The 23,462-nt window shown below is 36.2% G+C and overlaps 1 protein-coding gene across 1 annotated transcript; it reads right to left on the bottom strand.

The window, feature by feature from the left end:
* Positions 1–2,594: 2,594 nt before the first annotated feature.
* BLH4 (BEL1-like homeodomain 4) lies at positions 2,595–9,015 on the bottom strand. The gene is given in 6 exon segments (XM_008243385.2): positions 2,595–3,616; positions 4,602–4,662; positions 5,348–5,733; positions 7,007–7,669; positions 7,671–8,537; positions 8,874–9,015. Coding segments are annotated over 5 exon segments (2,589 nt in total). The 5' UTR covers positions 8,445–8,537; positions 8,874–9,015; the 3' UTR covers positions 2,595–2,911.
* Between the last annotated feature and the right edge of the window lie 14,447 nt (positions 9,016–23,462).

Here is a 23,462-nt window from a genome sequence, read left to right as displayed (position 1 = left end):
TCGCCATCATTAAATCTTTACCAAAATTAGTTTGATTCATAATAACGTTCTCTTAGCAGATTTATGTTGTTAGCCGATTAAAATCTCATGTATAGTCCAAATTTACAGTCTCACAACCTAAACATACAACGCAAATCAAACTTAATCATGTGTCCCATTTCTCTATTTCCCAATGAGGGGCACTGATCACATCCTAGTTTTTGGTTGGTGGCATTAATATCCAAAGGGGGGAGGGGGGCAGCTCTCTATATGCTAGAGGGTTAGGTCCACCCATTGATGTCCTGCAAACTGCAGTATTTGCAGCTGTACTCATATGTGGAAGCGAAAATGGGGCCTTTAATTAATTGAGAAAAGAAGAAAAAAAATTAAGAGCCTGTATAGAAGTTTCGTCTGTTTGTTTCACATTCAAATTGTAATTTATGTGGCCAAACAAGACAAAGAAACAATTCTGAAGTTGATGCAAACCCTATTAATTAATGAGTGCTAGTATAGTTGAAGTGGTAGGCCTTTAAGCTTATCCCTCTCTCTCTCTCTCTCTCTCTGCTGTCGGTCCAGGTGTTCATGAACAATGTCACAGACTCACAGGCGACGAGGACCCCTACCAGAAAGCAACCTTTATGTTTATGCTCATGAGTCATGCATGCATTCAACGAAGTAAAAATAAAAATAAAAAACTTTTAAATTTTATGAATAGACTTTCATCCAGAATATTCATCAGACTTTTTCATAGTTCTATTATTAATTAAGACCCGATTCCTAAGTTTAGATTTCAGACCTCTCATAGGATTAAGTCACCCTTCAGGTACTAGAATCACTGCTTGAGGCTTAATGTGTAGGTATACATACAAGACACAGTTCATATATAAATATATATATATATATAGTGATGTGGTTGATTTAGAGAACTAATAATCTTGCTAGTAAATTAAGGTGAAGAGGTGATCTTATTTGTTGCGAAGGTGGAATTTACAGTGAGATAGCGACTGATGTTAACATTTCTCTTCCTAATTACTTCTACTAAGACATCGACACTGATGAGTTCCTTAATATGAGGTTTTTCCCCTCTGTTGTCATATCATATAATGATAAGGAGGCATCATGTATATAAATTTCATTCTTGTTGTGAAGCTTTCTCACGTAAAGTCATATAATTACCTTCACTGGATTAGACACTTGATCGTTGCAGTACAACAACTTAGGAAATCCAACTGAAGGACGTATTGTTTTCAGTTTTGTTTTCTCAAAGAAAAAGCAACACATTAGGTGGAAAGTACTTGTTGCTTTGCAAAATCTTGTTTGGGACTTAAGCAACCATTTTCTGGTGCTTGTTATAAGGTAAATAACGCAACCTACCAATCTATCACATCTACGAGCACCTTTTGGAGACAAAAATATTGACAAGCTGCTGCAATATAAGACAATGTTGCACTATCCGCCACCAAAGAAGACAATTTGCTAGCTTTGTAAGCTAGGTTGTGGGTTGCAAACTAATTTCCTACTCTAAACCATTCTTCATAAACAAAACCAAAGCATCATTGAACACTTACCATATTCTACATATCTTAGGATGACCATATTAGGTTTTGAAAATCTTCTGAACCAACAAACAAATCGAGCACTTTGTACGCCATATACAACATTGATTTTCAATGTTTAGTTGACAGATTATCTTGTTGCTCTGCATGTATTAATTCATGTGTGTGTTATAAAAATGTTTACTTCCATTGCTATTCTACTTACGGAACATATTGTTTGGTAAAAGATGGTTCGGTATCATATGGTAGAGTGTCGATACATGGTCGTGAATATGTCGATACTCCAATTGATATTGTAACATCGACAATGATGATCCTATAAAATCTATCTTGCTAAAACATGATTAAGATAATGACAATTAAGATAGACAATGATGATCCTATAAAATCTATCTCAAATACGTTGTAATGTCGACGTTTACAAACAAGATTACACAATCCTTCATCGACCAAACTCGTAGCCAATCTACTCTGAAAATTGAAATTCAACACCTCCCACCATTATATTGCATGACAATATGTTCAGAAACTTAATGTTCACTTTCTTTCCAATCATATAGACCAATTCAAGCGTCAATAATATCTCTATGTCCATGCTGAGAAGGGGAACTAGCTAGATAAAGGAAAAGCACAAGTAATATTCTAGGCAAGAAATCCCTCTAAAAGGGAAATCAATCAAGGAAAGCGTCCTCAAGTACTTCAACTTCACACCTTGTCAAGGTGACAATATATATTGCCATGCATGTACAGTTTCTACCATGTGATTTAATAACAGCATTTCTATTTTTAGCTAAGCATAACATGTATAAATCAATCATAAATATATAGTTTTCCCTCTTTCAATACTCAATCATGGATTCATGGTGTGTGTGTGTGTGAGAGAGAGAGAGAGAGAGAGAGAGAGAGAGAGAGAGAGTAGGGCTTTCTCATTAATATTGTTTAAAATAATAACATATAGGATCACATATAATAAGTCTCCCTCATTACCCAATTAAGATGAATATAAGTGCAAAACAGTCTCCCCCTCCTCTCTCAAAACATGAATTTCATGATATATTATTCTAGTAAATGCCTCCGATTAAGGTATAAGACCTAATTAAAGCACATAGAATTTGAAAATACAAAAATTCCAACAACAAAAAAAAAGAACCATCTACTATACAATTACAACAGAACCCCCCATACAACTAGCTAACGTAATGCTACTTTTGTCTCACCATGTATCTTTCTTCATAGAATGGAAGGAGATATATATATATATAAGTAACGAAAAGAAAAAAGGATAAAGAAACTAATTTAAAATGTTTTTTTTTTTGTTTTTGTTTTTTGTAATAACTACTATAGAAGTTTGATTAATTAATTAATTAAGAGGCTAATTAACAGCCCCCGAAGTCTCTAATAGAGAAAGAAGAAGGATTCTTCTCGGGCATATTGTTTCCACCACCAGCATGGCGAAGCCCTAGAGTGAGTGACACGTCACCAGCTGCCGTGGTGGTCCCAAAGCTTATAAGCGTAGTAGAAGACCCAATATTACTACTACTTTGATGATCATGAGCTGCAATATGTGCATTACCCGAGGTGGTCCCGTAATCCGCTGCCACCATGCTGCCTCGGCGACGTGTGTCCTCGGAAGCCAGCCTATCATTTGCAGTGGTGGATGTGGTGGCGAAACATTGCGATGCAGGCAGCGCCACCGCGCTTGCGGTGGTGGTGGCCATCATGGGCTGTTGCAAGTGGTGCTGCAGCTGCTGCTGCTGCCTATTGATTGTGATGAGTGAAGGGTCGTTTTCGGAGGCATTGATTTCGGATCTTTTGCCTGTTGGCGAATTTGTTGTCGTTGGTGTTGTTGTTGACGTCGTTGTCGTTGTTGTTGTGGCAGCTGTCGTTGTAGGCGTTGGAGTTTGTGCATTGAGGCCACTACTATTTTGGTTTTGGTTGTTACGTTCTCTCTGATCTTGATGATGATGATCAGCTGCTGCTGCTGCTGCACCCCCAACTTCTTCATTGGTTTCTTGCTGGTACATCTCTTCCACCATGGGTTTCCACAATCGAACCCTAGCATTAATGAACCAATTTGAGACCTGCAGCATTCAAAATCAAAATCAAAAAAATCACATAGGGATATCAATGTCATAAATGCAATTGATCTCTCAATTTCAGAACAATTATAACATGGTCTACCCAAGTCAGTAAATATAATAATATTATATATATGCATTTTCGTAATAATTGTCAACATATAATTTTTGTCCAACAGTTTGACAAGAGAACATTGTCCATAAAATTTTATTGCACATAAAATATATAATAGAAGGGAGGTAAATAATTAATTTTTGACTTCTCATGCAAACAATGAAATGTATGCTGACAAAACAAAAATCAATGCAAACGACACGATAGTAACATAACTCAAAGGTTATACGTTTAATGACATAAGTTGGAAGACCATGTAAAGACATTTTGACAAGGATGATAATAATTAATTAATAATATGAATAGCTTTTGATATGACTTCAAGTACGGAAAATTTATGATGTCTTCAACTCATGGCTCTTATTCACTGTATGGTGAGGTAGGAAGGAAGGTGTCATTTGATAAGAGAGAGAGAGAGAGAGAGAGAGAGAGAGCAAAGCTGCAAACTATCATGTCTCATCTGATATGTACTTGGCATGGCACAGGTCTTTTATTTTGTGTGTGGGGTTGCTATTCACTGTTATCAGAATTTATGTCAAGGAGTTAAAGAATCCAAAGTAAAAGAAGAAAAAAAGGAGCAGAGAAAACACATTGTCTTTCTTCAGCAGAAAAGTTTATAAACCCAGAGAAATAAAATCCAAGCCCATGTAAGTTCTTCTGAACCTACTGCTGGTCCCTTCCCTCCCATCTAGCCTTTCTACCCGTAACTTCTTTCTTCTTCATTAACACAACAGAACAGTCTATATGTACATATAGCCTTTTAAATTAATGCACATATGCATATAGCCAAAAACATGTAATATAATGAATGAGAGAGAGAGAGAGAGAGAGAGAGAGAGAGAGAGAGACAATCTATGCATGCAACCTAATTACCTGATTTCTCGATAGACCAGTCTGTCGTGCCAACAGATGCTTATCAGCATCGCTTGGGTACCTGAGAAAGAGACCAGAAGAGAAAATGACATCAGAGTCCTCGCCTGAACCGTATAAAGACATACGTCTAAGCTTTCTGTACCCCTAAGCCTACATAGGTTCGAGAAACTTTCTCCTTTTGCTCTCTGCATGAGCGTGAGAATCAAAGAGAAGATATAAATAATATCAATCCCGATCGATCACTACCTATCAGAGCTGCCAGACTAGGACTGTACAAATCTCTCTCTCTCTCTCTCTCTCTCGGCTTGATACAAGAAAATGTGTTTTCAAAGAGAGAGGGAGAAAAGAGATATCATGCTTTAATTAATTAATGCATTCTTTTTCCACAGCTATTGGCTGACCACACAACATCCCAAGAACACTGCATATTACGAACCCTTTTAAGCAGTAATCATAAGGGACTAGTGTATACAGTATACGTCAAGTAAGTAATAAAGTGCATGGCTACTTAGCTATCATGCATGAGAGACTAACATTATTTAGACTTATAAATCACAAAGTTATGCTTTCTTGCTACACTTATATTGTCGCATAGAGTTTTATGTTGTGCCTCAGACAGTCTAGAAAGAGAACATTTCGTATATACGTAAAGAAACTTTCCTAATTAGTAAGTTAAAAGTCATTTTCATAATTATATACTGATGAAAGGACATGAAGCTAAAAGAGAGTAGTAAGAGGCAACGCACGGGTGAAGAAAATGCTCAAAAAGCCAGGCCCTCAAGATGTTGACAGAGCGTTCGGGCAAGCCTCGTTGGGGCCTCCAAGCTTCTTGTTCCATCATGCCCATTTGATGAAATGCTCTTTGCTGCCTTAGGCTTTGCTCTAGCATCTTCAACCTTGGAGTTTCTCCTTTTGTTATTCCTGAGGTCCCCGCACCATCTTTTTCTCCCAGTAGCTCACAGCTGTGCTTCAACTGTGCCGTTATCGCATCCTTTAGGCACCGGAAATGCCGCGACATGGCCTTCTGAGCTAGGGCTGTGTACGGCACCGCCGCCCCGAAACCCATCACCAGATCGAATGCGTTCACCACCATTTGCATTTGCTCACAGTAGTGGTTGTACCTACGGTCCACCTGCAACCATGCACATATATTAAATGCAATGTTTAAGTTTAGCTCCACATGTTTAAATCTAGTGTTACTATAGCTAGTCACGTTCTCTTAATAATAAAAAATTTAGTGGCAAAGTAACGTTAATGTGATGATTAAATTGTGTATGGCGTGTGACATAATCTGAGGATTAATTTTAATGGTTAATTAATTACTCTTCCTCCTCTCGACTAACAAAAAAGAGTTGTGACTAAAGAAGGCAACATGTTGATAACTAAAGCAACCTTAGAAGCAGATAAGAAGTCCAGATCATGTTGGATTAGAGAAGGTAGTTACAAGTAACAAAAGAAAACGATCAGATTCAGAAGGTGACTAAAACAAGAAAGGTTGAGTAAGAGAAAATTAAAACATAAGAAATATGAGTGCTACAGTCGTATGACTCGTAAGGTAGGAGAAAGAAAAACCAGTACGGAGAGAGAGAGAGAGAGTCTTCTTCTTTCAGAATATTAAAAGCCTCGAAAAAACTTGAGAAGGGTTGTGTTGATATTAAAAGGGAACAGAATAAATGCATAAATCAAAGGGGTGTGGTACAGTGTAATGATTGTTAATGGCATCTCTATTTATACATATATATATATATGTGTATATATATATTCTAACCCAATACAGCCAAAAGCTTGTGTGCATAAACAAAAAAACAAAAAGAGGGAGAGAAAATGGAAAGGAAAAAAAGAAAACAGGCCACAGGTCAACTAGGATATAATATCAATGGCTTCCCTGAACATAATATGTGAAGCTAATTATAAAAATGTATGATTGAATGATTGATTGATTGCTGTGGTCATACTCGGCCCGATTGCTTATTTTTGGGCACATAGTGGTAGCTTTTTCACGTTTTTCCCGACCTTAAACATGAAAACCAAAATGCACTATAAGCTTAACACTCCACCACCACCACCATTCGATCGCAACCCAATCAATGAAATAAAATATCATTTTTAATAAATTAGTGTTTAAATCAAAGGATAGCTAGCTACCAGCTCGATCCTATATGAAACGGAAAACCCTATTACACCAGCCGGCTCTTTCCCTGTTTTACCTTCCTATGTTTTAAAATTTTGGAAAATAAAAAAAATTAAATATCATTGTGAGTGGCCGGAATTTTCTGTGTTTGTCCCGGTGACTTGGGAGATAAAAATAATGGGGTCTTTAATAAAGAAGCAAAAGAACATAGGCCTTTGACCCTTGAAGGAGAGAGAGAGAGAGAGAGAGAGAGAGAGAGAGAGAGATTACATGCCTCATCAAGCATGGACAATAGTTTGACCTTCCTTCTTTGGTGTTCAATCCTATCAGCGGCTGACAAAGGAGGCACATCCTTTGATGAAGATGAAGAGGCACCACCACCACCACCACTGCCAGCTGGATTGGAACTAGGGTTTGTGGAGTTATGCCTACCACCAGTCCCACCAAACTTGTTCTTCTTGAGCTGACCCCTCCCTACACTGCAAAACTCTTCCAACAGTTCTTGGGCTGCCTTCACATACTTGGAATTCCTCAACACATTCACAACTCCAAATGATGAGGCTGATCCTGATGATGACCCAAACCCAACATGTCCTCCCACAACCCCTCCTTGCTGCAAACTGTGCAATGCCTGCTGTTGCTGCTGCTGGCTTTGATGATGTTGATGATGATGATGATGAGCTCCTAAATTCTTGTACTGATTGGTTGAGCCTTGATGATCTCCTTGACTGTTGTAATATAGTAACCCACCTGCACTATCTGATCCCATCCTGAATTCCTCAGCTTTGGCTGCCTCCAAGTGCTGCAATGAAGTTGATAGAGATAATGAAAGGCCTTGGCCTTCCACAACCCCTCCAATTTCACCGGCACCGCCGGTGGGATTGCCTCCATCATGTCCATGATGACTCTCAGGAACCCATGTGAATTGACCAAAAGGCCCCTCCTCCTCCAGATGGAGTAGCAAAGCCTTGGAGTGAGTTGGTAGTGGATGATGGGTTTGGAAGCAACATGTGGAGGGTGGAAGAAGTTGTGTGAGCTGGAGGAGAAGGCGATCTTGGTTGTGATGGGTTCATAAGAAAAAGCTGCATGGCTGCCGCTGAGTCCGCATTAATTGTTGAAATCTGATGCTGCTGTTGATGATGATGCTGAATACTGTCGCGGCTATTGTGATTTTTTGAATCTCCCAATGCTCCCAATCCACCCCCCACCACTCTGCTTCCGTACCACTCGGCCGCACCAGACACAGGCTCCTGCTGCTGCCGAGCCATCCGATAGGCCTGAGCCATCGGATGCTCCAGCAGTTCGGAGGCCCCAGCAGGGCCGCCACCTGGAGGGTAATTGAACATCTCGGACAACATGCCCGCGGTTTCATACACCGGAAGGCCTCCGGATTCTTCTTCGTCTAGGCCAACCAATGGTGGAGGGGGCGGGGTTTCGAAGCCTTGCACCCTCAGCTTTTCTCTCCGGATCTGTTGCGCCAAGTGGTGTTGCTGCTGCTGTTGCTGCTCTTGGTGGGTAGTCATAGCCGATCTCTCAAAGCCATTGGAGAAGGTGAAGATGCCTTGGTGGTGATAGTCTTGGGACATAGAATTAGGAGAATTGGAGTAGCTTTCTGAATCAATAATTGAGTGGTGGTGATGACCTTTTGATGATGAGCTTGAGAAGATTGATGGTGGTGTTGGAAGAAGTGGCGGTACGGTTGCTATGCCCATATCATCAAGCTGCTCTTGATCTTCTTCCTCATCATATCTCTCCTTCACCTTGTGTTGCCTTTGAACCCGCTTCCTTCTCTTCCACACCAATTACTGTTCAATTCAGCATGGATCGATCAGAGACAAGCAAAAAACAAACAATACCCATCATGGAGAGTACCTTGAGTACTCTCATCCATCAAGCTGATTAGTTATAGCAATAAGAGAAGAATTAATAAAAACAAAATAGAGAGAGAAAGAGAGAGAGAGAATGATGAAATGGGTAGCTAGCTATAGTCTAGTATACTAGGACTCTCTGTTGGTGGTGTGCTTTTTTAATTTTTGTTTTCTCTTTTCATCTATACTTTTATCATTTTCAGCTTTGTTCATCATCATCATCTACTATATATATATATATATATATATTAATATAAATATATATATATATACCTCTTGGAGTTGCAGAGTATGAAAGGATGTAAAGCTCTCAGACATCGTTTTCCCTCTTCTGTGGTATTGAAAGCTTCTTGAATTCCTTTCTTTCTCTCTCTCTTTCTCTCACTCACTCTGTGTTGTCCCTCTTTCTGTCGTCTCTGTCTTTCTCTTTCTCTCCTTTTCTTTCTCTTTTTTTGCTCTTTGCAGTGAGTGTTTTTGCAATCACCTTCACCCTTCTGCAAACGAAACAAGTTTACTAATATAAAATGAAAATGGTGGCTTCTTTTGGGTTTTTGGGCACTCACTAATATCTCTCTCAAACCAAACAAACAAACGCAGCAGCTATAAGCTTTCAAGAGAGAGAAAGAAAAAGAAAGAGAGAGAGAGAGAAAGAGAAGCGGTCGCTTTTGCCATTCTTCTTCTCTGATTAAGCTCCTCTTTTCCACACCATTATTTATTATTATTTTTTATATTTTTAATTAAATGCTTCTATTCGCCAAAACTTTTTAAATTTTAAAAATGAATATTATTACATATCAAACAAATTTGGAAAAAGGGAAGGAGCTTAATTTATTAAACTTTTGCTCCAAATGACCCCAATGCCCTCACCTAGAGTGCAAAGATTGAGGGTATTTTCGTCCATTAAAAAGGATAAAGTCATGCGTGTATGGCATGCGTGTGAAGTGAAGGTGCATTTTAAAGTGTAGTTGTCCCGGTTAGTCTTGACTTGAGTGTTAGTGAATTTACCAAAATGCCCTTTTTGAACGTCGGCTACTATGGTCATTTGATGGGGAGTTCTTTTGGAAACCAACGCAAACTGCGGAATAAAATAAAGATAAGGTGAGTACAAAGTCATCTCAATGATCCAAACTACCACCATCCTCTGATATGTCCAAATGACCATGATACCCATGCCAATCATTATGTTGCGTAGGCAAAAAAGGTTGAGTTGGTAGGAGCATTTTGGTCATTTGGGAGATAGCCCAATGCATATTAATAATCCAACCATAGTAAGATAGGCGAAGAGATAGATGGGACACAAGAAGCCCAAGAGGAAGAACGATTTATTAAATAGCGAAAGCGTACACGCAAAGGGTGGCTCGCACGTGCCAAAGGTTGGGCTCAAGGGAAGTTGGGTAATTTGGGTCTGAAAATCACACTTAACTGCTTTGTGGGATTGGCAATGTCAAGATGGCAAATTCCATTCACTCTTTCTGCTTTATCCTTTTCATGTCTCGTATATGTTATGTTGTTAGACTGTTAATCTACAAGATACCGAAGTTACTGTTTCTAAAAACGTCCATTCATACCCTAGATCAATACACCATGCAAACTCCATTCACTCTTTCTTCCTTTTCCCTCACCTAAAAGAATTTGTCGAGCAATTTTTTTATTTTTAAATTTGCAGGTTCAAGAAACGAACGACCCCATAGAATAGAATATTTGATGGTTGTCGTATGCGGTGTCCTTGTTTAGGCATGTATTCAATGACATAAAATAAAACTGTTTGATGGAGAGAGATGTCTTAGGGTCATTTTGAAGATGTTTGCATGTTGTTGCTGCTGCAAATAGCAACTTAGCAAAGCATGCGCTTTGAATTTGGCATGTGAGGATGCTTTTCGTCTGATGTTGCCATCCAAAAACGTGTGTATTTTCGATCGGCTAATAGTTTTTTTTTCCTTTCTTTCTTTCACTGACCAAATCCTTATTATTTAAATACCAAATACCAAATCCAATATCTTTGTTTCCTTTAACCTGGGAGTTCTGTTCCCAATGCTTTCCCATGCATCTGATTAATCACTTCATGCTAAAGGTGATAAGTACACTTGTGCCCCAGAGGCCCAAAAGCTAATGACACAGCTTCCTAATTTTTCTTATTCTTTTTCAATATAGGTAATTAAATTTTTATTTCCAAAAATGAAATTCAAGCAGTTTGACATATTATACTGATCAAATTGACTATCTAGATTAATTACTTATAATTATATATTTAGATGGATGGTTTGATATCACAACTTGAATCGTCTAGTTAGAGAATATTTTCCTATTACTTATGCTTTCACAATTAAAAAAAATTACAATAAGAATAAATGTAATAGTGTATATATTGTAGCATGCACATATAGCACCACAGGTATCATTTTATCAATATACTTTTGAAAGTGTTTCTTCAAGTATTTAATTGGGGAACTTTAGAATTTGGTAATAAGGTATTGGAATCAAATCAACTAGTTCTTCTAGTTTATTCTTAATTTTGAGGGTATTTGATTACGGATTTAACCATAGAATTCCTAAAAATTTTAATTTCACATGTGTTAAGTAAACGCAAGAGAAATAAGGAATTAATTGAAATCATTCTGACACCCATATATTAGTAAACACATGAGAATAATGAATTGGAACACTACCAAAAAAAAAAAAAGTGACAACAATCACCATTATTTGGTGACATTTGGTGACTAATGCTTAGTCACCAAAAATGTCCTTTTTGGGTGGCTTACCTTTTTTCTTTTTTTTTGTAGTGGAATAATTCTGATACCCATTACTAATAAGTAAACGTGTTATAAAAAGTGTTTTATGATCCATAAACACTTTCCGGGCAAACACTGCAAAAAGCTCTTTTTATTGTTATAAATCGTAACCTCCTTTTAGAAACAGTCCTAAACATGCCTCATATGCTCCGTATAAGTCCTCTCACGTAAATACAAAGACATTATCCTCTAATGCCAGGAATTGAAGTAAGAAGTACATCCTACCTTCTTCATTCATTGTGCTTTTACTTCATTTTGGAAAAAAAAAAAAAAAAGAAGAAGAAGAAGAAGAAGAACATAGATTTTGAATATCAATGTTGTTTATACATGTACTACAACAATATATAATTTATGTGAGAGTAAGAGTAATCCTCCAAAATTAATATTTTATCATTCCTTATCATTTTCACTAAAAATTACTTCAATCCGATATCATTTGACCACTCAATTAAATTATTGAAATTTTAGTATTTTCTTGAAGCACCATGTTCATTGATTTTGAATGATACAATTAGATGTCTAAATGGTTTCCGATTTGTCCAATTTTTTTTGTAAGGATTATCTACGAATGAAAACCAAAAAAATAGATGGTTTGGATCGTTGGAAAAAAATTCGTAGGGTACCCTAAAGCGTATCCCTCAAATAAAATTATTTTAGGGATCCCTCAATAGAAGGGTACTAAAATTATTTCCCTAATTTTTCTTTTCTTGTAAAAGCTCATGAATATCCAATCAAGTACGAGCATCCACTGACTTTATATAGTACCGTGAAGTTTTTATATGGCCTCAAATACTAGCAAGAATTCACTGGTGATGACCCAAATTGTGGGATTGTATCATTAATTATAAATAAATTGGGAGAGTTTTCACCTCTCCTTGTGAGAGTTTTATTTGAATTGGTATGACTTTGTTTTTCCAAGTTTTATTTAGTTTTTATTATTCTGAGTTTGCTCTCCCAGTTGGGATGCCTATCCTAGAGTTTCTTCGATCATGCGTGATCGTTAGTGGAGGAGCCCTACATTGTCTTAATTTTGATGTTAAATCACTCTGTTATTGTAATGGCCCTTTGTGGCTAGTTTGCATTAGCCATTTATGACTAGTGGCTTTTTTGGCTGAATTATGAATGAAATTCCAAAATTTCTCGAAGACAAGTTAGTCCCAAATTGATTTTAGTTTTTAATTAATCTTCCCTTCCTCTATTTTGTTGCTTATTCCTTCAAATGCAAGTTGCTTGTGTTGGAAATTCTAACATTGTTCTCTGAATTTCTTAATTACTACAAAATTTAGACTGCTTATAATTTACACCATTTAGAAAAAGATTACTTTCCCAACTGCAAACCGGATTGATAATTGACAGCCCAACCAGGACCAGCTTCTTCTCCCATCTGTCTTCTTTCGGGGTGATGTCACGTGAATCCATCTCCTTCCTCTAGCTCATGCTCACACGCTTGATTTAACATTAATAAAAAAAAAGACACCCCAACAAGTCATTCATCAAGCTGGTCACGTGCCAAAGTCGGCTATGCACGTGTACTTTCATATTTACTCGTACATGTTTAATGTTTGTTTGCCAATTGCACCACTTCTGTCCTCTCTTTGCTTTGTTCTCTTAAAGTTCACGTTCATGTGGTAAAGGGTAAGAGGAAGACGGGTTTGGTTTTGGCTCTGGCTTTGTTTTTGGATTTTGTTCTTGCTTTACAAGAAAACCAATATCAGTGAAAAAACATCTAGGCCATCCAACTATACCATTGAATCCGGAAAGAGTTTGTTGAAAATTGAAAAGAAAAAGGAAGAATGCCATGTTCGAATGGCAAGACTCTTGTGATCAACATAAGCAAGCGGATCCGTTACTACAATTAATTAGGGCAACTAATTAGTGACAAATATCGTGTATATACGGAAAAAAAAATGTGTTTGTTTGGTTTTGCAGCAAGACTTCGATTTTATTTTAAGCAACATAGTGTCAATTAAAGATTCTAGGTCGCCCAACAACCATTCGAAATCGAAAATTATTTAGTGATTAACAAGCGTATCTTTCTCTTACCTCCTTTACTTGGTTTGATTTCTAGCTTTTGTTTGTGGCTGGATGGGCACCCTTCCTTTTCCTTGTGTGATTTGGGCCCTTGTTCTATGTTTTCTTTGATCTTTCTGTAAAGTAATGCACTGATAGATTCAGTTTCGATAAATAAATAAAAAACACAACAAGTGTATATATAAGGGAATAAAAAAGTTATAAAACTAGGGCATCCGCTACCGAATTAGCTAGCTATAAGAAATGCTACTACAATTTATCTTGGCAATTAATCATCCTCTGCAAGAGAATTGTAAATGTAATTTGGATTTGACTTTAGTATGGTTTCGATTTTATTTCAAGCAACTACCTAACAACCTATACTCCCGTTTTCCACAACAAGCACTCACTAACATGACAACATCAGGCACCTAAGAAGATTTTCATGATGGAGAAAAGCCAGCATCAATTGATGGATCTCCTCCAGCTACACTCTACCAGCTCCTCCAATTAAACCTTGGAACTACTAAATAGTACGGGGCCAAAAATTAGGTGATGTGTGCCTCCTCACTCACTTCAAGCACCTCCCCACAAGTTCATCATGCAAGCATCTCTAGCTAGCTCATTTTGCACATTTATTTTTGATGTTCATGAAAAGATTGATAGGTTCTTCACTTACACAAGTTGATCATCTATGCTCACATCTCTAGCTAGCTCGTTTTTGCCGCATTCTTAATTCTCTGCGACATTTCAATGTATGATTTAGGCAAGGTGTTGTAAACACCTAGTAGTGTTCATTCAGATTTTTTTTTTTCGGTCGAGAATTTGGATTTGTTTCATAACAACATTAACTTACTTCTATTGTGCACCATGATAATAAGTTAAAATTCTTTTTTGATACAAGTGATATTTTATTTAATTAATTAATTCTTTTTTGAACATCACTACCTTATAATTAGGTGACACCGTTTTGATATATCATCTTGCAAATCACATGTATAACGAGGGTACAAATTGAATTACTCGGCCATATGATTAGGTAGTTTCAAGTTAATTAATTAAATTACTCACCAACAAGTCCCAGCCTTTCCTAATCCTACTACATTTTGCCCTAATAGGATATTAGACATAATCCAATCCATGTTGTTTTTAGACCAACAAACATTTAACTAGAATTATAAATTCCTATCCAAATACATAATCTAACCCACCAAACCGGTTGCCGCAATGGAATTAAAAAGGTGTGATGAAGAGGTAGTGCTTTGCAAAATGTTGTTGGTATATATATATATATATCACTGTAAGGGTAGGGCAAATCAATTGGTTCACCATTACTGCGCGTGTACGTGTTTCTGAGCACACAATAGCATATATATATATATGAATTATTATGTTAAAAATACATTGTAGCACTTATTACACATAAACCATCCTCATCATAATACCGACGGTGCGTGCTAATATGTGTACATGTTTTATTGCTAATTCCAAACTTATCAATCAAAGATAGCAACAATCTATATGAATATATGTTAAAATTAGTTTTCGAAATTAATTGTTTCTCCTCATTGTGTGTACCCGTTCGCAGCAACCGGAAAGTGTCACTATTTTCTGGAAAAAGTTATCATCCGTCGTCACCTTTTTACATATATCATTGCAAATTGCAAATTCAGATTGCGACATGGCAGCCTACTACTAGTAGATGTTTCAGATCTGATATCATAAATAAATACTGCTACAACTAATTTTCAGGCTAATCTTATGGATAATAATGGCTACCATATATAGATAATAGATCCAAATCCTCTACAGATGAAAGTACTGTTCATCTTGTACTTGTATGATTAAGTATGATATGATGGCATTTCGGCTAACAAAATGTGTTTGGTCCACATCTTTCAGCATTTTGTGTCGCACCAATTTATTTCCCGACCTAACTTGTGAGCTTTTAAGGATTGAGTACTAGTTTCAATTGAGAGAGCTAAAATGCTAATCGGAAAGTTAATATGACGGCAACCGAACATTTGGGTCTACCCCATTATGTTATGTCGTCTATTTATTTAATCACAGTTAAATGATGATCATGTGGTGGAGTAGACATAATGGGTAGTAAACGTCATATTAACATACTAATCAATTAATGTTTGAGTACTTGTGACATAATTCTAGGTATCGCCCACTTCATGTAGCCCTAAGGTTTGATGTATGTGAGATATTGCACTTGAAACTGCAATTCCAAAGACCAAAATGAATATAAAATAGCTTGTTGCTTGCATATAAGAGGTAATAAATACATTTGTGTGCCCCCCTATATTATTAGAATTTAATTTTCTGAGTCTATATATAGTGAGTATTATTATTTACGCTGTGGCCCGGCAACTTTTTACAAAACCATCCCAATCACAGCACAGACAGCGTATGTTAATATGTCTACTGCTTTAATAGCTCAGTTTCGAAACTTAACAATCAAAGATAGCAACTCCACTGCCAAAAGCTTTCTCTCTCGTTGGCTCATTTTGCAGCAACTCAAAAATGTCACTATTTTTTTGGAAAAATATATTAATTATCATGTATGGATCACTTTTTAATGTTATTATAAAAGGCACATATTAGTGGCTAATAGCTAACAACCACAGTTATTTATGTCCGTTGTGTTATTAGACAATAGGGGTCCATTTTTGAATGGAGGGATTCCAAATCTAGGAATTTTGATGATATCATGAGGTTAAATTGGTTGTTTAAACTATTATAATCATGTATACTAAGATTTGAGTTAGAGGGAAAATGAAGAAAAGAAACGGATTTCAAAACCGTTCTACATGCACTAACATCTAGTTTCAAATCTTAGCATACATAGATTGTAGTCGTCTAATCTTCTAGTTTTACCTTGTAATGTCATCTAAATCCTTAGAATTGAAATCCCTCCATCCAAATATGGGAATTTATAAAAAATAACCTAAATTTATTCCCCACTTTCAAAAATGTCAGTTTTTATAAAATGTTTCAAATATAGCTAAAAATTCACCTAAATAGACACAAATGCCCTTAAAAATTAAAACTCACATAAACTTAAAAAGAAATATCATGCTAATGGAAAAATAAAAGGCCCGAGAATCAACATCTACAAAGAGATCCCGTGTTGTCAAGGTCCACAATCTCTCTAGGAGGGTCTATACTTTAGCTTGAACTATAGCTTTGTTGATAAAACAAGTTGTTCACCTTCCTTCTCAGGTGACGTTATTTCTCTTGAAAATGGCTAACTATTGAATCTATGTGCAAAGACGTCGAGATAGGATAAATGAAAAGATATGTTATCAAAGTATTGAATCTATGTGCAAAGACTTCAGGAATACACCCACTGTCTTTGTGAGAGTTTACATTGTTGTGTTTATCGCAGCAACCAGAGAGAAAATATCCATAAATAGGACTAAGAAACTTAAAAACTTATATTAGAGACACTAGTATTCAATAATTATGTTTTGAATATTCAACTCATTGAAAAACTCTTTCTTTCGCACATAAAGGTCATATAATCAAATTTGTACAAAACATCGTCATTGCATGAAATGAGGAGTGTCTCTATGGGAGTTGATTAGGAACTTAATAATCATACCAATGGGCAACACGTCTGTGTAGCCTCAATACTACCTAATTCAATTTACAATGATCCAGGCATACCCAAATTGGAAATATTTTATTCATCCAAATCGAAAAAGAAATACAATTAATAAGTTCTTTATCTTCAAATCCAATCCAACAAACAAAATTAATAAGTTGAATAAACTATTTCAAGTGGCCAATAGAAAACCATGGAATTAAAAGAAAGATGAAAGGAGAGAGAGAAAGAAAAGCAAACCTGATATTACAGATCGGTAAGTTGAATTATGGAGTGTTTGAATTGCTTCAAACCAAGGCTACAGACGTGGGTGCTCAACAGTAGTTCAACCAAAGGCTACAAACGTGCATACGAATCCAAATTTTGTGTGTAGTTTTGCTTTTTAGGTTTATGTTGGTTTTAATTTTTAAGGGTATTTGTGTCTATTTATATGAGTTTTTAGCTATATTTGAAAGATTTTATAAAAACTGACATTTTTGAAAGTGTAGGGATAAATTTTGGCTATTTTTTTATAAATTCTCTCCAAATATAGGCTAATAGTACTTTTAACCACCTCATATGATAGAACTAATATAAGTGATTATTAATGTTTTTTTCTTGTACTGAGTATATGATGTCACACATGGAGACGGGACCCAAAACATCACAATAAATTTTGATAAAAATAAAATATTACTGACTTTGATAAGTTTCCAGGAAATATTTGAATCAAGAAGCATTTTTACCAATAATTTCATTTGTGGGGTAACAAAGTCTATGATGCCAAAGAGAAAAACTGTACCTGTTGGGCAAGAAAAGTGTAAATTACTGTTGCAGGCACCGAGAGGAGAATAAGAGTTACAGGAGGAAAAGGAAAGATGGTAAAGAAAGTAGTGCTGAGGTGATTGATGTACGAGGAAGCGTCAACGCCAATTTCTAACTGTCTCTTTTGCCCAATGGACTCAGTATATAAAAAGACTATTAGCTAGAGAGAGAGATTGGAAAAGGAAATATTATTGATCCAAAGCAAAATACAATACTAACCTCAACCCTCAACTCTCCTTTATTTTTTCCTCTAGCTGGAGAGATAGAAAGAGATGGACACTAAAAATAAAAGGAAGTGTATGATAGCAAATAACGATTGACTATTCATAATTGATGGTCCCTCGATTCTCTTTGTCCCTTTTGATGGCAATCAAATTATTCCTTTCTTTTTTTAGGATGCTTTCCCCCTTTTTCTTTCTTTCTTTTGAACGCACTTGCAACTACAAAAGGGCTAGTTTTGAGGCTGACCACAGGGCTCTCGAGGTTATGTGATTAATCACTTTTAATCCTTGCACCATCACTTTGCAGCCATCTTTGTACTTAGATTATTGGACTTTTAACGGGCTAGAATTTTAATATATATATCTAATATTCTGTTAGCGCACTTCCATGTTATATGGGTACTTTTTGAGATGTGCGATATATGAATATATGCACATCTTTATCTTTTTACCGGTTTTTAAGAGTAAACTTAAGTTCTACTAATAAATTTAACGGTGTAATATCAGAACAGGTGTATCATAATCATAAGTCGCATTCGTGTCTTTAAATGAAGGGGGGAAGCTGAATGTTGGATCGAGTGTCTTCAACTCGCGTTCTCCACTTAGTAATAATTTATTAAGGTCTAGGATGAGGCTCCATATGTGACATCTACCTCTTTAAAATATAAAAATTGAAGTTACTAATGAATTGACAATCCATTTATTTCAAACTAACTGCACTTTGACATACATGGATGGTCATTTCACGTGTAACTTAGATTTAGAGGTGTAGGGTAAAATTGGTAACCTTAGCTCTCACATTTCATATCTTTTTTCTTCTTTTTCTTGGTAGGAAGTTAATTAGGGATACAATATTGGTACTTTTCATTACGTGATGTCAACTAGGACCAAGTTGCAGGTACATATGAGTGATGCAAATTGATTATTGATGCCTGTCCAACTTAAACAATCAATACCATATAAAACTGCTACATTCTTTTAGAATTAGATGCCACGCCACTCTTTCTTTAAATGAACCAAACAGCCAGCAAATTAAAAATAAAAATATATTTCCATGACTATAATTGAATTGAAAAGGTCACAAGCTAGCTCTAGCCAGGCAGCTAGGACACTGGTACACTGCTATATCATCTGGTTCAGATTTCTACAGTTGTCTTATATATATATATATATATAGGTAGGACAATGACATACTGAAATCACCCTGCAATCTGCATCCAAGGAAATGGTGGCCTCGCTTTCTGGAACCTTCATTAATCATGCTGTAATTAAACAGATATACATAGGCTGTTTGAAGGTTGAAAACAGTGGATTTATTAGCAAATTCAAGAAATCAGCCATTGAAAACAGTGAAAACGTTGGATTTTTATATTTTACCAGAAGCTACAGAAGTCTGTGATGATAGAGCTCCAGGCTATTGTGATTTATAATGGACCCTACGTACAAATCGTGTCACAGCTTTGTTCATATTCTGGTTTCTCACATACATCACTGACACTGAGACCGAAAACACGTAGCCCTTTATTGCAGCATACTGTGATTTATATTTGACACTGTAAAATGTCCAGCATATCTACTGATATTTGATCCATAATTGGATAGGGATATTTGCCAACCCTATTATTATGAGAACCGAGGAAACTTACATATAACGAGAGTGTATAACATCTGCTTATATTATGATCTGAAAAAATTATTTGGTGCCACAATTAGGCAGCGGGGTGCTAGAAATCTCCATGAAACGTGTGATGTGAAATAGTTCATGGACTGAGCCACGACAAAAGTTGGATGAAGGCCACACAGACAGAAGCTTAAGCAAGTTGACGTACACCACTCAAAGATACCAATCGTATCCAAATGAAGATGACAGATATGTGTGAAACGGGCTATTCTCAACTAATCACAGACTATCATGTAAAAAATTATTACACATGACATGCCGTGTTTCACATAAGTATAGGAACTTCATGCCATCTTGAGGCATCTATGTTGACAACCAAAAACCTACTAATTTTTGCATTTATTATAGTCTAATCAAATTCGAGTTGTACCCGAGCTGCTTGTTTGTTCATTTTCAATCAAAAACTAAATTTTTTGAAATTGGAGTTTTAAAAAAGGGGGCAACCCTTACCTAATGATGTTATGCCCCAACCAACATTTTCCTTAATTCCTTAAACCCTTGGACATTTTTGCTTAAAAATTAAGCCTCGTGACCCACTCACTCCACCAAACCACGGCATTACTATTTTTAATGTTTCTGTTGTTTCTCCCATTGGCCCAATAAGTTGAATCAATTAACATTAAAACGTATATTAAGATTAGATTAGTGTCGAAAGCTGTCTATTTCAGGGTGTCATTCATGTCAGACGTAAGTTTTTGAAGATTTGGGGTTGTTTTAGAGAAAGAAACAAGCAAATAGTGTAAATTTAGAGAGAGAAAAAGATGAGCAACATAAGAAATGCTATTAAATTGTTGATCATCACCTTTTTATAGTCCTAAAATTTTCCAAGCTATTAAATATTATTGATGAATGGATATGATTGTAGACTGAGTAAAACAATTGAATTAAAACCTTAATTGAAGGATGAACAGATGGGGACACATTTTGAGCACTCTTATTTTTCTACTTTCCTAGTCACTAGAGATAGGAAACCTATAATATATAGTCCATAATAAAATATATGCTTCACTCCTTTTTGGCAAAGGCAAGAGGCTCCAATTGAATGAAACAAAGGTGAGCTTGGATGTCACCATATTCTAGATCCTCTCTCTCTCTCTCTCTCTCTCTCTCTCTCTATATATATATATATATATATATCCCACGGCATTATAATGTACATGTTTGTATAAGAAATTCATCTTCTTATAGTTTAGACTATCACTTGAAATATTTGTGTTCATTTTAATAGGCCCTATATAGTGGGAAAAAGCGATGAGATAGCTCATTAATTCTGGAGTGTTGACTAGAGATAATAGATGAAACTAAGCAAGATTAGCAAAAGCTAATCAAACAATTAGTATATGGGGTATTTCAGAATCTTGATGGGTTGGTGGTTGTTTTTTGTGTTCTTCTTGGGACTTGAGAAGAAAACAGCAAAAGTCCTTCTCAAGTGGGTCACTTCACAAAGGGACCAACATTCTCATGGTATGTTGCTCAAATTAGCCTCCCTCCACCCTTTTCAAGATCATAGTAATTTTACTATCTCCCTAGCTTTTTTTAATCGTCTTTACTTTTCTGTTCCATTCATTCCTTCACTCACAATGTCACATGCATGTGATTGAAATTTCAAAGACAAAACATAAAGATGATGAAAATAGAGATTTAAAATAAAAAGGGAAAAGGAAAAGACAGAAAAGTAATAAAATTTATGGGTGGCAAGGCAACAGCCTTGGGCTTGGATGAGGGCTTTTGGGCGTCATGGCTTTGCTTGGCCCCATTTAGAAAACGACCTGAAATTATTGAGAGAGAGAGAGAGCAGCGACAGTCCACACTGTAGACAGACCGTAGCAAATCACATTTTTAAAAGCATATATTATTATAGTGATCTGAAAATATTTATAAATAAATAAATAATGAAAATGCCTGCCCTTTGCCGCATGATTTTTGAAAGGCCATATATATGGGTATGTGTACATGTATCTCTAAAGGTGGTCCTCTTAATAATGTGCGTACCCATGGGTGGACAAAGGGGTCCACGTGGCAAGGCAGGCAAGGGGTGGCCGAGGCCACGTGGGAGCAGTGGTCCAAGGAGTTTGAAATATGACACGTGGTGCAAAAAGATAGGTGGCTGTAAGGGGGGATAGAGCATGGATGTGAGAGAGTGTGTTATTTAAAATATTTTTTAAAAATCAAAAAAATTTATATTTTTTATTTTTATTTTTATGTGTAAACGTGGGTAGAAACTGGAGATGGGGCGTGGACTTGCCGGGTCAGTCTTGCTTTGGTTCAAGGCTAAATAGAGACTACAAATACTTTTCTTTTTTTTTCTTTTTTTTCATTTTTTGGATGGACATCAGGACAGAAATTGACCAATTTGGGGATGGGAGATATGTGCACATTTCTCAATCATGCAATCAGAAATATAATCTCCAGCTATTTTGTAAGTTTTGGTCCTAGTTCTGATGTGAAACTTTTGGACGAGGGGAATTACACATTAACAACTTCAATTCACCGAAATTAATCGAAATTAAAGTTCTAACAAAGGGATTTCAATTTTACTTTTGTGGGTTCGTTCGTCATGTTGACTTTTTTTTAATCACAAAAGAGAAGGAATTAAACAAACGCATAAATATCACTAAACCAATAGCTAATTGATTTGTGTTAAGTTTGGGTGTCATATTTTTTATCTGTTTTATTATTCTTGACAAAAGAAGGCATTGGGCTTTTTTGGTTAAGTTCATTTTGTCTCATATCTGATGGCCTTTGTCTTGAGTCAAGAATCCAACCCAACAAAAGATATGTACGGCCGTTTCCTTGAACTAGAACACATTTGAAAGACCAATTAGGGTTAGGGTTTAGGTAAATTGGGCCCTTCAACACAAATGACATAACAAGCCCATGTCTGCCAGAGTCTTGCTACTTCTTAATCAGAGAGTTAACTCAATTTTAATGGAAAAAAAACATTACATTTGAGAATAACAGTGTAAAAAGCATTACGTATACAAATGACAATCTCATTTTCTATTGAACTTAAACCACTCTTTTTTTTCTTTTTTCTCTTGAAAACAACAACGGTAACCACTCTTTTATCTTCGAAAACGACGACGTTTTTTCAATTTTCTTGTTGAAAGGGTAGCTTCCGATGAATATCCGTCTTGAAGAACGGTAGTCAAAATCATGACGAGGGGTAGACAAGTGAGAAGGCAAAGATGCAGAATGAGCGATCTTCCTCTCCCTATTAATATCCACCACACTTAAACTTCTAAAAAGTGCTTTGTCTGCTTCAGGGCACGGGTAGATTTTCCCAAAGCTTATATTTGCAGGGTTGATTTGGGCAGCGTCTATGCACCTGGTACTTTTACTGCGACTAAAGCTCTTCTTGAAGCTCATTCTAGCTGCTGCTACTTCCATATTCTCTTCTTTCAACTCTCCCATTGTGATTTGTGCAAGCAAATATTTTCTGCGCCTTTTTTGTTTTGAGTTGCTTTGAGTTCGCTATCCTTTATATAGATAGATGTGGTTGCCTAATTTGAGTAGGAAACGACTAGGAATTCCATTCACTTTAGGATTTAGGTTATTAAACGGCAACCCAACTTTCCTTTTCCTACAAGGAATTGAAGTAAAATGAAAAAGAATGTAACAAAACATTCAAATTTTCGGGTCAACGTTATATGGGAACTTTTCAAAAGAACCAAATATACCATACAAGCCTTACAAAACTTAAAAATTACAGCGCTATCATAATAATTGTTTTCTAAAAAT

Source organism: Prunus mume, linkage group LG8, assembly GCF_029339155.1.
Source record: "Prunus mume cultivar Tortuosa linkage group LG8, ASM2933915v1, whole genome shotgun sequence".
Taxonomy (NCBI): domain Eukaryota; kingdom Viridiplantae; phylum Streptophyta; class Magnoliopsida; order Rosales; family Rosaceae; genus Prunus; species Prunus mume.
The sequence above is the reverse complement of the archived record's forward strand: the minus strand, read 5'-3'. Positions and strand labels throughout refer to the sequence as shown.